This window comes from Columba livia, chromosome 3 (assembly GCF_036013475.1).
Source record: "Columba livia isolate bColLiv1 breed racing homer chromosome 3, bColLiv1.pat.W.v2, whole genome shotgun sequence".
Classification (NCBI taxonomy): domain Eukaryota; kingdom Metazoa; phylum Chordata; class Aves; order Columbiformes; family Columbidae; genus Columba; species Columba livia.
In genome coordinates, this window is record NC_088604.1 from 43,359,967 (window position 1) to 43,374,983 (window position 15,017).

The 15,017-nt window shown below is 51.5% G+C and overlaps 1 protein-coding gene across 1 annotated transcript in view; it reads left to right on the plus strand.

Annotated features, from left to right (window-relative positions):
* The first annotated feature begins 12,359 nt into the window (after positions 1-12,359).
* The window catches only part of PRDM13 (PR/SET domain 13), a 5,107-nt gene continuing 2,449 nt past the window's right edge, over positions 12,360-15,017 (plus strand). The window contains 3 exon segments of the mRNA XM_065055876.1: positions 12,360-12,605; positions 13,913-14,239; positions 14,241-14,763. Coding sequence (XP_064911948.1) covers positions 12,360-12,605; positions 13,913-14,239; positions 14,241-14,763 — 1,096 coding nt within the window.

Consider the following 15,017-nt stretch of genomic DNA (forward strand, 5'->3'; position numbering starts at 1 on the left):
CTGGCACTGCCAGGGCTGTCTGATGCTGCTGGAACAGGAATGCCTGGCACCGCAGGGTCTTGCCAGACTGTCTTTTTCTTGGCAGGGCAGGCCTCATATTGCATGACCCCATTTCACAGCACTGCAACAGACCATGCCAGTGCAGAGCTGTGGAGAAGTAAGCCCTCCCGGTCGGTGCCCTACAAAGGGACACCCTGCCATGCCGGAGAGCCTCCCTGCAGTGTGGCTCCCACTGCTTCACGGGGTCCATCCCAGCCCTGCAACATCCCCTGCACAAAGAGGCAAGGGCGCCTCTCGACTGGGGCATGCTGGGGATGCCCATTGCCAGGTCAGGCGTCCCACAGCTGGTATGAAGCTGTGGGGCTGCATTATATAGCACAGGAGGGGTTGTTGCTGTCTGCCTTTTCCCATGTTTCTTGGAGGACGTTGATGCTGCTGTGGCTCCATCTCCCTGGAGGCCCAGCTGGGAGGTGCTTCCCTGGGCAGGAGCATAGCAGGGGGCAGACAGGGCAGAGCATTTTCCCCTTGACAATGCTTTGCAGCCTTTCTTTTCCAGGACTGTGCAGAGGATTTCTTTATTTACCATGTCCTCTCTGTGTGTTTCTGTCAAAATAGGCAAACGAAGATTTCATGAAACAGATGTGCAGTGCTGCTGTGTGTGCCGATGTCTCCCGCTCAGCCTCGGACCTGGCTGCTGCTCTGAGGGACATCCAGATATAGGATGAAAAAATCGCAGCCAAGAACCTGCAGGTAAAATTATACTTTGTCATATTTGTGAGATGAAATTATCTGTCAGCTCTCGCTGATCTCTTCCCCCTCTACCCCCCTAATAAAACCCGTCACAAACATATTGAATATACTTAGTAGTCTATCGTTAGATATAAATATACGCACGGTAGTTGGATAGATTCTATTTTTTTTTCAAAATAAATGCTTCTTCCAATCCACATGTTATAAATAGCATTTAAAATGATGGAAGGATGATGCACATTCCGTTTTTTGTTCATGGGTCCTCCTCCACAATTCCAAATACAACATTTCCTTTAGCCCTTTCCCTTAGTTGCACACAAAAAATAGTCGCTACTAATACTCTCAGGTTTTTTACATGTTTATATATTCATCTAATAACTGAACACAGAATGTATCTTCTCACAGAACTGACAATAAGCATTCCTGTTTGCCTTCTTCTGTTTAATATCCCCTCAGGAAATGAATGAGTGGTACAAAACCAGATTTCCTGACTTTAATCAAGCTTCCACAAAACATGCCGAGAATGTGAGACATTTCAAGGAAGGAATGGGGAAGAGAAGTGTAAGTGGAATTGAAAACCCCTTCCAGCTTATGTTATGTCACTTCTAATGGAAGCCTTTGTTATGATTTCACTAAGTTAGGTAATGTGACAGTTGTCTGATATTTTTCTCAGTAATGGTGGTCTTTTAGGCTATAGTCTGCAATGAGGGAGACGGATTGGAGGAGTGGTGACTCTGGATGTGACCCCATGTCAAACCAGTGGGAAGTATCCACAAAAAATGTTTATCCAGATATAATGTTTATACACATTAAATAAAAATTCAACTGCATGTATCTGAGCATATTGATCCTGTTGTTCTTGATTGACAAGTTCAGAAAAAAGGGATTTATATTTGAGAATTTTTCACTAAAAGTACCCTCCCCCTCCCCCCCACCGCCCCCAAGACAGACTCTTGCACAGGCAACCATTTAATATTTCACATAAAAGACATTCAGGATAATTTCATTAGATGGGGAAAGACTTTAGAATAACGACAGTTTGGTTTACAACACCCGGGTAAATTACAAGAGATAGAGGCATTATTAAAACCATCAGCTCTGTTGTGAGAACTCCTTGGCAAATGTAGCTAGTTCAGAAAGATGTTCTCAGTTACCTCCTACCAACCTGCACTTAAAATAACACAGTAGCTTGTTATTTCAAAGGGTTTTCTTTTCTGGGCCAGAGACACTCTGGCATTTAAACCCACCTCCTCTCAATAAAGCACACACAGCAGGAACATATGCAGGATGGAGCATCAAACCCGTATTATGTTGGTTTGAACTCTGGTTTGTTGGTTTGGTTTGGCTTTTTCCTCGGGTCAGCTGGAAATGTGTCCTCTGCCTCAGGGTTTTCGTGCAGGGGGTGTCCCTGGCCCCGGCGTGGGGGGCTGGATCCTGAGCAGCACACCCGGTCCAGGCTGAAATGGTGGTTAAACTGTCCTTCAAGTGTAGATCAACCTGCAGCCTGGACACCGGGTGGCCGTTCGCTCACATGGGGCATGTGTCCCATCTGGGAGGACTTTCCCTCCTGGAAAGACCGAGTTCCCAGGGTGAAATGCAGCCCCCCTGAAAGGGTATTTTGGGGGTTGCCCCTCTTCTCCCCCTGCCTGCACCCCCAGAATCCCAGCGCTGAGCAAAGTCACAGCTTCTCCTTGCGTTGCTGCTACGAAGTGAGAGTGACCCCGCTGGGGACCGCCGCTGGGACACAAGGAAGGGACTGAAGGTCTCTGAGGTAACCTGCACCTCGCAGGGAGAGTTTACCTCTCTTTTACCCCTTCGAAAACGTTCGCTTGAACAAACAGTAAGCCGTTGTGGAGGACGAAAGGCGTTCAAGAAAAGTCAGGCGGCTTCCCAAGGCTGTCGCCTAGCCCAGGACAGGAGCCCTCTTTACCTGCCCCCATGCCCCTGAGTGCCTCGGGGGACCCCTCTGCACCCTAAACAACTTCTGGAAAAAGTGCGTCTACCCCAAATGTGTAGGTTTTTGCTCTGAGCTCTTGTCTCCTCCGGAGGATAGGACGCTGCACTAAAATGAAAATGGCCCACGGACCCCCCGCAGGACACCGGGGATGCTCCGGTGCTACCCCAGGCTTGCACAACGGCTTTGCCCACCTCCCCAGAACCTTTCGTTCCTTTCTCGGTATTTCTCTAGGTTTTCACTCAAAAACCTGCGTTTCCCCTCGCGAAAGCAGCTCCTCCGCCTTCAGCCCAAGCCGCCCGCTTTTGCAAACCTGTTGTGACGCTTTTATTAACTCGAATAAAATTAGGAATACGTATTTTCTTGCTTGCCTCGGTCCCGTGGGACCTTCGAAGCCGGGTTTCCTGCACGACTTGGCGAAGGTATCGAGTAACCTTGAAGCAACGCGGCAGGCGGGAGGGGGGCTGCGGCTCCCCGGTGCGCACGAAGCAGCCTGGCCCGAGGAGAAACCCCCCCCTTCCCCGACAAGCCCCTGACGTTACCGGAGAGAAATGAGCAGGAAACAGAGAAGCGAGTTAATTAGTTGCATCTTTGCCGAATCACGCTTGAGAGACGTTTTTCCGAGGGGAGGCTTCGCTGCCTCACTCTATCTGGTAGCAAACGCTTTCTCCCCAACCCAGAGGCTCAGAGGGTGCTTCGGAAACTATATAAATGAAGAAAAACTGTATAACCGTGGAGAGAAAATATATCACTGCTGCCGTATATATTTCCGTGTCTATATTGCCCCAAACATGTTCAATATACGTATGTACACAGGCACATGTGTATGCACTCCTTTTCCTCCCAGTTTCGCGGGCTCACACAGGGAGTTTGAGAAACTACCATCTTCTCGCCCCAGGTTTCAACCACTTCCAACACAACCCATGGGGCAGCGGAGCGGGACGGGGATGCCGCAGCCCGTCACCCCAGGCACTCCTCAGCCACTCCGCACTGCGAACCCCGCGGGTCTGGGGCGGCTTCTCCTCCAGCGGGCAAGACTGCGGGGGGAGCGCCGGTAAGGTTGACATTTATAGGAATTGAGGGACACGGAGAGCGGGGCTCGCTGTGACCGCTAGCACAACGGGGCGGGGTGACAGCTTCAGGTGTGCCGTGATGAAAATCCAGATATTTTCCTCCTGGGAACTCATCCCAGGGGACAGGCATATTTTTGCTCTCTCGAATTAATATATATATTTATTACATATATATATATAAAATATATAACTAGACTTTTATTATTTCTTTCTTTGCAAGGTAAAACGCGAGTGGAAAATCTCGTCACATTGGCTACGGGACGTCCGGGGTTGTGGGTCTTCTGAGGCAGCGGGCAGGGCAGCGGCACTCAGCCCACCAGCCTGGGAGACAGTGGGTGCGTTGGGACCCCAGTAACGGGGGATGTGGGCACCTTGGGGACTGGCTTGGGTCTCAAATTCCGGAGGAAAAGCTGCCTGGAAGGCTCATAAGGGGTGGCTGAAAGTCAGGCATTCCCTCCGTATGGGGTTACGTTTGTAGAAGGTCCAATCCTGCACCTATCCGAGAGCAGTTTCTGTACCTGAAGGTGATCCCTAAAGCCCTGTGGACTGTTCTGGCTAACACGGACTATTGAAAACCTGTTCTCAGCGGTAGATAAATTTGCACACTCGATTTTTTTCTTCATATACCTCAGGACACGGGTTTAAACACAGTGGTGGCAAAGTCTTCTTTCTCAGGGGGAAATACCCATACAGTGGGCATCGTAATTTAACTTTAAACCCAGTGACTCGAAAATAGGAGTTAGTTCGACTCTGATATTGTGAACTCAGCTTAATTCAAACGCGATTTTAAGAAGGGTTCATTCCACAAATAATTTAAGGAGGTCAGCTTATTAAAAAGACACCCCCCCGCCAAATACCAAGCCGTGATGGAAATATTCAAAGATAAATGGGATTTTTCTTCCTAGTTTTGGAAGAGATAATCCTTCTGTATTTGTGTGCCCGGGATGTGCCCTTATTTTTCCGTGTGAGAGACACAGAGAGAGATAGAAACTTTGAGGTTAATCTGTCTTCTTCTAAACGCATATTTGAATATTTAGACTGAAAGATGATGACACTGGGGAAGCTGAGGGCAGCGGTCCGCAGGCGATCGGGCAAAAATACCGAATAATTTTGTTTAGATTTTATTTTAATAGCACAAACAATGAATAGAAAGAACAACATTAAATCTACAGGCTGTAACGAAAAATTACTTCCGACAGATGACACTTACAAGTTTCTTTGGTTTCATAACTCCGAAGCTGTCAAAAATGATGCATATTTCAGCATCAAAATATGCAATGCCGAAATGAAGAGAAGGAAATGGGTTGTACTTCGTGGAGTACTTTAAGATAAGTCCTAGATAACCTGGGTTTAACCTCCGCTATTCTGCATATCTAACGCAAATATTTTATTGTTTTGAGTATCGTTACTGGGGCTAAAAAAAAAAAAATCGCAGGAACCCGAGAAAGACCTTTCAGTTTGTCAAATTCATTAATTAGAAAGCTACACATATTAGAAGAAAATGCGTTTTCTTGCCCTGCCTTTCGCCCCCACAAACGATTTCTCCATGAGGGGATGTTTACCAGAGTGTAACGAACAGATTCTGATGGCTGCGTTTGTGCTAAAGTTCTTTTTTTTCTTTTTATTTTTTTTCTTTCCTTGCTGATAGTCGTATCTTGAAAAGCATAAAATGCTGAAACCCTTTACAACATTATGTGCGCTCATTAGGAAGTCAGATCTCTTACAGCCCACTCTCCTTGCTGGCAAAACCTATCCCTTTCTCCATTTACATCACGACCAGCCAGCCAGCAAGCTCTGCCCTGCTCTCTGGTGCCACTGCACAGAGAGATCTTCCTTCCAGCAGCTACCATTTTTCCATCCCTTTCTATTTCTCTCTTCCGTGCCAATGATTCATTTCCCTGCGTCTCCTGAGATCAAGTGCTGGATTCGGTGGGAGCCTAATAGGAGAAATCGCCAGGGTTTTCAAGTCCCGACTCCTGAAGCGAGGGCATTCACAGGGGGAGCGGGTCGGCGTTCTCCCTCCAGCTTCGCTGCTCCCCCGCTCCCATCCCGGCCATGGTTGCACTTGTTTCTCTCGAGGTGCATTGGCATCTACCTGTGAACTACCCGTCCATAAGCGCCAGCTATGTCGTTCCTGTCACTCTGCTATAAAGCTGCCCCTCGAGGGGAAAGATTTACAGAAATAAAGTACCTCTTTTTTATGGCTGCAGCTCTTCTGCAAACACAGGGCTGATTCTAAAAGATAGGAGCCCTCCTGTAAGTTCTTGAGGAAAACACACAGTGTATAAAGACATTTTTTTCGCCTTGAGCCGAGCTGGTGCAGACAAGAGGGGTCCGAGGAGGAGGAGGAAGGGAGCTCTGCGGGATGCGCGCCCTGCTCGCCTGCTTTGGCTTCCTCTTTCACTGCACAATTTCGTCCCTGGAAGAGATTCAGGGTCGCGCTCGGATCTATCAAGTTGTCAGGACGGAGAGAAACAGTCCGTGGAAATGGTTAGAGAAGGAGGCTCCCACTATCTTTAAAAAAAAAAAACCCCAAATAATTAAAGCCCAAACTGTAATAAAAGTCAGCGATAGTTTGCCTGCCTAGAGGTAGAAGGACCATGTGATTTTAGTGGTACAACCACTGTCTTTACAAAGCCCGATTCAGAGAGATCTCAGATCATAATACAGCTCTATGAACTGTATTCCCGGGGATATTTTCAAGGCTGGAGGAGAAGGAGGAAGAGAAACACCCTTTGCTTCTTCACCATGTTTCTCTCCGGAGCACAGGAACTCAGTTCCTCAGCACAGACCGTTTACAGATGCTTCCTGGCACATTGCTTCGGCATATATTCGGCTCCGGCTCTGTAGGTACAGTACGCTTTTCCATAAGTCGCAACCCTGTCTCTCAGGGACGGCCAGAAGGCAGTGGAAGGGCCTTTCTCCCTGCACTCCTGTCACGAAACTCGTGGAAACAAAGGATCACAATGACTTCAGCATACCAACTTATATATATATATCTGTAAGTGTGTATATGCGCAGACATACCCGGGTGCAGTGTACGGACACACAGGTAAAACCGCATACCACATGAGTCTGAGTTTCTTGTGGATATACGTGGTATAATGTATGAATGCTGTAGCTGCGGTCTGCACAGCTCTACCTTTAACACGAATAGCAGCCCTCGGGCAGCGGGGGCCTCCCGGGCATCCCTTCGGCGAGCACACCGGGAAGGACGGGCAGGCCGCGGCCATGGGCTGCCCCCGCCACCGGCCTCGCTGTGTCCCAGGGCCGCGCTTCTCTCTTCGGGCTGAGGTGAGGGTGGTCCCGGAGGGTGCAAACATGGGTAGCCCCTTGGCTCCGGCTGCGCTGGCAAACCCGCCGCCTCCCCACCCCCCAGCGCCGGAAAGCTGTGGCAGCGCTGCCGGCTGACGTGGGGATGCTCTTTCCTTTTTTATTTAAATATCTCATCCGTCTAGGGACGGAGGCATCACAGGGCGCTGCATTTACCCCGGCCCATAGCCAGCGCAGTTGCGACAAAATTATGTCAGGGGCTTCTACCGAGCTCAGCGGCGGCCACCCGGCGCGACAGCCGTGCCCCGAGCCCCGCACACCGCCACACACGATCGTGCCCTCCGCTCATCCCCTCGCCGTTCCTTCCCGCTCTTTATCTTGCAGAGATACGGACGCCGGGTACGGCGGAGATGCCACCGGCGGTGCCCCTGCCCGGCGGTGCGGGAGGAAACGCGAAGCTCTCCGTTTTCCCCCGCTTCGCCCTGCCCGGGCTATACGGCCCCTCCCCACTCAGGCTCTGCCAGTCTCCCCTAAACCAGATCTTCCACTTACCAGGGACGGGTTGCAGGGGCAAACCTACCTCAGAGAATGGGCTTGAGTCCTTGGTATGAGACTTCAGCAACATTTGCTGTTAAAGACAGAGTCATACTGCTTCTTCCCAGGCCAGACGGATTTTGCATGTCGCATCTCGAGCCCAGTTCAGCGCTGTAAACACGGGCACCGTGCCCGTGACTCTGGCCACGCTTCGGCTTGGGTCAGTCCAATTTTTTCTCCCTGCCCGGCCAGAGCCGTGGGCTATGGGCAGGTCCCCACACAAACGAGGGGAGATATGGCCTAATGGTGGGGCGCGGGCAGGACCCTTCCCACTGCTACGAACCAGCCTGTAGGCAGTGCCAGAGGATTTCCCGTGTGGAGGGGACACCCAACTCTGTATCGTCCGTACCGCCTCGGGGTTGCCGAGCCTTCCCGGAGGTCCCGCCGGGCCCTGTGGGTCTCGGAGCCCCTTGGGACGGCAGCGGGGCGCGGTCCGGGAACGGCGTCTCCACCGGGGGCACCGGCTGTGCCACCAGCGGCACACCGGTTTCCTAGGGACATCAGCACAAAAACACTCCGTCGGGGCGGTGGGCACTTTGCAGAGGAGCGTAGAGTGGACGAAAGCAGCAGACTGGGAGGTCACCAGCTGTCGGTCACCTCCCTGAGACATAGTAGCCCTTGCACACAAAGGCCCTGACAGCGGTACAGGCTCTTCTCCATCTAATTATGATGGAATTAAGCATCGCCTTTCTGATAACCGGCCACAGAGTTTAAAAATCACTAACCCAAATAGTATTTTTCTCTACACTTCTTTGGGGTTGCCGCATCCAGGCGGCCTCACAGTCAGATTAGTCACAGTGTGAAGGACAGGCCTGAGCTTTGAACATTGCCTCTCGCTCCACAAGTTCAGAGCCTTCAGCGGCAGGATGCTTCGCCCTGCCAGGGCCACTGTGGACAGCTGGCACGCAGATGGATAGATGGGCAGACGGGGCAATGGATGAACGTGGACGTGGAGCAGCTTTGGGTTAAAAACATAGACTCACAGGATGGTTTGGGTTGGAAGGGACTTTTAAAGATCATCTAGTCCAACATCCTGGCCGTGGACATCTTTCATTAGATCAGGCAGGTCCAGAGCAGCGAGTACAGGCCCCGGCCAGCTCCTGCTGCATTTCCAAAAACCTCATTTTCCTGATACCAGTGCTAGGCTGCACAGGGAGTGGTGCCTGCCTGTGGTTCATATCTCCCCTCCCTCCCTGCCTCTTCCCCTGAGAGCCTGCTCCTTAGGCTAGAAACAGCCGGCGAAGTTCCCCGTGGGGTTTTCCATTCCCATCCCAGGGTGATGTTTTTGCATTACGTTTGCAAGCCTGAATACAAGCCGTGTGTGAGGGAGCCGAAGCTTGCTTCTGCTCCCTCCGAAGGGAAACTCGGAGCCGGGTCTGCTCCCGGCAGAGCCTGGCCACGGCCCCTCCGCCTCGCCGGGTCCCGCCGCTGCCTGTCCCGCCCGTCGTTGCTCCCGACAGTGGCCACGCTGGCAGCCCCGAAGAGGGACATTAGCCCTGTCATTTTCTGCATCTCCTTTATTTCCTCAGTTTCTCCCTGAAATCTTTATAAATCCCCCTTTTCCAGAGGGAGTGTCCGGGCGGGTGGAAGTCTGAGCACAATGAAACCTGAGAATTTCTGTCACTCTCTGCATATGGTCCGAAGTGCTTTAATCCCAATTAGGAGCGGCTGACACACGGTCCTATTCATCCCAATCAGCTCTTGAATACATTTGCCTAGAAATGAACTTCACAAATAGACTCTCTCCTAAATGTGCCCAACAGCAAGGAAAATCGAATTGAGGCAGGGGCTCATTCTGAGGCGATCGAGGGAGAAAAGGTATGAATTTATAAGGTACACCGAAACATTGCAATTCAGCAACAAGTTTACTGACTTTTATTTGCACCATGTCAACCGAAAGAACCAAGAGATGAGGTGGGGGCTGCGGGAGGGGGACAATCCGGTTAAAAGGCAACTTTAGACAGACTTTGAATACTTTATGTGGCAAGTTTCGCCTCCAATTGAAGCTGGGCTAAAAAAATCTCAGCCCCTGCACTGGCATTTTTAGCGAGCACAAAACGTGTTTGAATCCGATCTGGGCTGACGCTCGCGATTAACAATACGAATACCAAATCGAGCTCCTGTCATCTGCCCGGGTTCCCATAGAACCTGAATTACTATTCAAAAGCTGCTTTAATATCCCACCCGCATCTCGTCTGCACCGCACAGCTGGTTGGGGGCCGCCGGCCCGGGCCGCGACCATCCGGCCCCGCCAATCGGCCCCGCCCGCCCGCAGCACCGGGCACCGGCAGCGCCGCGGCGGCGGCGGCTGAACCTGCGGGCGGTGTCACGGGGGGAAAAATGGACGTGTTGGGAAGGAACAGAAAGGAGGAAAGGGTGGTCAAAGCAGGGGGGTTTGAGAGAGAGCGGCTGAAAGAGCGAAAGTTAGCTAAGTCGACTAAGACGTATATAAAAGAAATATATAGGGAAATTGTGGATATAATATATAGATGTATAATTGCAAAAGAGAAAGAGGAGAAGGCAGGAGCGACGGCAGGAAATGAGGTAATAGAGGGAAAAAGGAGAACAGAGAAGGAGAGGGAAGAGGAGGGATGGGGAGAGGAGAGGAGGGGAGGAGAGAGAAAAAAAGAAAAAGAAAAAGAAAAAGAAAAAGAAAAAGAAAAAGAAAAAGAAAAAGAAAAAGAAAAAGAAAGAGAAAAAGAAAAAGAAAGGAAAAAGAAAAGAGATGTTCAGACCCTATTGGTCTCTTCGGTTTAAAAGGAATTTCCGTGTTTCAGGGTCTCAGGAAGCCTACCCCCCGACCTCCGCCCGGTTCCTTGCATTCCCATCCCCTTGGGGCGCGGCCGTGTCGGGGGATCGCCGGAACGAAGCCCTGGGGCCGGTGCGGGCAGGACGAGGAGCCCCAGGCCGACCAGTCGCTTAGCCCGGGGAAGGGCTGAATCGGCGGGGCAAAGCCATTTGGGAAAAAGGTCACCCCGGGAGCCGCCGGCTGGGCTGCCCCGCCGGAGTATGGCCTGCTGAATGAACTTGCAGCATTTTGTTCAAGCCTCTGCTGTGGTGCTCCGCGGCATAATAAGCCGGGCCCTGCATACAGGCATTCATGCTGGTCTGAATGTGGTGTTGAACCTTCTCTGTGCCGGAGCGGTTTGATGGTTTGAATGGAGCTCCCTGGTGGGACATTGCTCTCTGCAACTGTGCCTCTTTGGATGACTGTTGTTCCTTAACATTCATGCCTCATTATGGGGCAACCTGTTAAATCAGGGAGAACAGTGTGCCAAAGTGTTGCTCAGGGGCACCGGCAGTTCAGCGGTGGGCATAAATAAGGGCCGCCGAGGAAAATAACTTTCATCGCATCTCTGGGCAAAAGTGATCTCGCTTTAATGGTGCCTCTAGTAGCCCGGTTTAAGTATATAAAGAGCGATAGTGGAATGTTTTGATTGAGTCTAAACATTGTCTTTGAATAAAGCTGAAACCATGTAATTAATGTGTCTTTTTAATAAGGGACAATACGGTCGTTCAAGCTATTTAATTTCATTTAATTTTCCATCCCATTTGCTCCAAAGGCTGCTTTTACTTTTAACACCCGGCCTTTCATGCTGCATCTTGCTCCAGTGGGCACATTAGATCGGTTTCACCCTTCCTTTTTAGGGAAGGAAAAATAAAAGAAAATGTGGTTCCTTTCCTCTTTTGTGGACAATTTATTTCACTTGGGGAACTTCAACTTTGAGCCACAGGACAGAATAAAAATTGGAGAACTGGTGTGAATGCTTCCAGAGCAAGGGCTTTTCTTTTCTGAGTGGATGGGAACCAGCCACAATCGGCTATATTAATAAATAACTTTCCTCACAGTCGGCCTTTACATGGTCCTATTGATAAAATTGTTCGCGTGTCGTTCACGCTTTTTGACTCGTTAAGGCCCGGGAGGGAGCGGCTCCCGAGGCGGAGCAGTAGGGTACCTTGGTCGCCTTAAAAGCCTTCTCTCTACCTCTGCGGCTCTCGGAATTTCAGCCGGTCTCATCCTTCAGCGGCCAGGCCAGAGGTTACAGGGACATGTTCATGGCTTAAATTTATTGCCCTCAACTTCTTGTTTATCCTTTTTTTCCCCATTCAGGCCGCTGATCAAAGGGGTCATCTTCAGTTCCCCACATCCTTTCCCCCTCCTTCCTCCTTATCGTCCCTCAAGTTAAAAAGGAACCCCCTCCCCAGCTCCCGGGACGGTCCCTGCTATTGCACCCCGGGGAGATACGATCGATGATCACTGTTGCTGTTGGGGGCAGGCGCGACATTTATCTAGTGTACACGCCAATACGGATCATTACTAAAAAACCATACTCACGGTCCACGCGGACTCAGTGCCGGCCAGCAACACCAGGAGCAGGCGGCGGCAGCTCCCCGGTCCCGTCCCGGAGCCGCCGGGCCGGGGTAGCCCCCGCGCTCCCCGCGCAGCGCCCGGTGGCAGCGCCGGGGGCGGAACGGGCGGTGCGGCTGGCGACCCTTGGCTTCCCGCTGCTCTCAGCAGGGATGGGACATTTAAGGGCTCGCCCCGGCCGTGTGAGTGGAGGCCGGTGCCTGGCGGAGGGCAGCCGGCTGGCAGCGCGGTGGAGCCGGCGCAAACAGCGACCGGCGTGGGCAAATGTCACCGCAGAAGCAGCGGGAACGTGCCAGGCTGAGGTTTCATTGCTCTCCCGGCACGGTGCCGGGCAAGGCGAGGGGATATGACATCTTTGCGATTGCCAACTCGTGAGACGCGACCGTTCAAAATCGCTGTCGTCCCCGCCGCGCGTCTCCGTGGTCCTTGCTCCCACGGTGCCACGCGTGACAGCGGCAAACAGATCCAGATTAATGCCCACAATAACGATCACATTGAAAACGTCGTGCCAAGGTTTATCTTGCAGAGAGTGGGGTTACTTGAGAAGAGCCCCCTCAGCTACCTGGCACCTATCGCCACCTACGCTCTAAGCGTAGCTTTTTGGTTTTCTTTTGAAATTTATTAGGTCTGACTATTAGAAAAAACGGAAGGAAAAATAAGCACCATACCTGCCGTTGCTTATGAAAGCAATGGGTAAAATCTGCATGTGCAACTTCTTCGCACGAAAAATGTTCCGAAATTTTCTTTTTGGGGAGTTACGAGGTATGGAGCAGAGACAACCTGCTAGCGGTAATTAGACAGGACTATAAAAGTGAAAGTGGAAAAATTGATTTGTTACTGTAGTCTTTGGTCTGACAGGCACATCTGGACTGTTGTCTGTGGGTAAGAAAAAAGTCACACAAGTTTGTTTTCCAGCTCCTGGAGAATTCTTGAAACATTTACGCAGCCTGAATTAGAATTTTAACTTAATTAGAATATTTATATGAAGAGGAGGGACATAGATGTACTCTATTCGAATTGCTTCGTTCTGGCTTTTACACTTGCTTTTTATAGGCTGCCTCCCCAAAAGCAGTCTCGGCGCAAGCGATTTTGCGTGTGGGAGAGGAACCTGTGGATGTATTAAACGAGGAATCCAGCTGCACGCTGCTCGTTAGACAACTGTGTTATCTGCTGGCCATGTCTCTGTTTCCTGGTGGCGATATGTCTCTATTTCCTCCTGTCTCTATTTCCTAATCGCACGAATTACAGACACAGCTTCCCCACGCTCACAGATGCGGCGGTTTTGTGTTTTACAGGAGTTACGGTGGCTCATATTTTGTGCTATTCATCCTCCTTAAGGATCAAAGCTCTTCTGAACAGATTACTGGCCTGAAACCAACCCACTGAAATGGTAATACGGTCGTTCTTTAAAAAAAAAAAAAAAAAAAAAAAGTGTAGGTATTTTCTGGTGTTTTCCCATCAAGTACCTGCCCAATTTCTGTATGGCACACGCCGGGAATCAATAGAAGTTAACAAGTCCTCAAAACATTCCCATCTCTTTGTTTAATCTCCTTTACAATAAAGCCAAGGGAAGAGAATTAAAAATCTTTGAAGTATATTAAACCTCAAAAGGCTCAGCCAAGTAGACTTAAAATAGTCACTTATTTTCCAAAACTGGTTTGTCGAGAACAATAAAAGGAAGTAAAATTTATGGAGAAATTATACAGTGGATTTGTCACTTAAAATATCGTAACTGTCTCGGGGACAATACCCCATGCTGAGGATTAATGGTCCCTCCAGACCTTTGATTCACCAGCGCCTTTTCTTTGCCCTTGACAAATTGGATTTTTAGGAATGGGAAGGTCGCCTGGCCCATTGTCTGCCAGCCATTCACTCCGCCTGATTATGCAGGAGGGTTAGGGAAAGCTCCATGTGACCCTCTTGGATGGACTCCGCAGCTGCTCGAGGAGCCAAACTCTCTCACCAAACTCTGCGCCCCAGAGCATCCCCCTGCCAACGGGTACCCCTCCTGCTCCCGTTGAAAAGCCGGCGTCCACCACACCGCCGCGTCACTCTGCGGGCGGAGATAAGTCTGTGCTCATCCTCCCCGCCGCAGCCGCTGTCACTCCGGCCCCCTTAAGTAGTTGGGGTTCCCAAGCGCTCAGAGCCAGAGGCAGCGATGCAAAGCAGCAGGCTCCGGCCATCAGCGTGAGCGCAGAGAGCTGCATCCCGGCTGGGCTGCGCCTGGGGTCCTGTGCCGGGCATCTTCAAACTGGGCAAGTACCTGTCAGACCGCAGGAGCCAGGACCCAAAAAAAAGGTATTTTCCTACGGTCTCTCCTGCACCGCTGGACCTTGCTTTTTTCGTTGATTCGGGGGGAAGCCGCCTTGGGAGAAGAGGCTGCTCTTTCGCTCTCTCTCTTCGATCCTCCCTTCTTAGAGCGAGCCAGGAAATGAAAGCGTTTCCAGAACGTCCCGAGATGTCTCCTCGCGTCTTTGCCAGGAAAAGCTTGACCGCCCGTGCCCGTTCCCCCTCCTTCCCCAGCGCCGGTGCCCCGCTAGCCCGGCCGGCCCCCGACGGCGAGGCCAGGGGACCCGGGGGTTCTCTCGGAGAATCGGACGCGCTCCCGCCTTGGACACGGACGTGCAGGTGCCCGGTACCCTGTGCCCGGTGCCAGAGGGCTCTGGTCTCGCCGCCCGACCCGCCCCCCGCGGAGCTTCGCTCACTCGAGCATTGTCCCTTCCCCGGCAGGGCCAGGACGTGCACGTCTGGCTCCTCGCCCCTGGAGCCCCGGCGATGAGTCTTTCACAGCCTCCTGGTTTGTCCAGGGATGGGGCAGGGGCAGAGGCAGATGCACATGCATCGATTTATTTCTGCGTTTGGTTCGGGTTTGTGCCCCATCCCTCTCCTGGGCCGTGAATCCTTTGGTCGAGGGGGAGTGCGAGAGGCGCGGGCCGGGGCTCCTCGGGGACTGCGGCGGTGTGCGAGTTGACAGGTGTCGGGGGCAACCCAGAGCAGTTCGGCC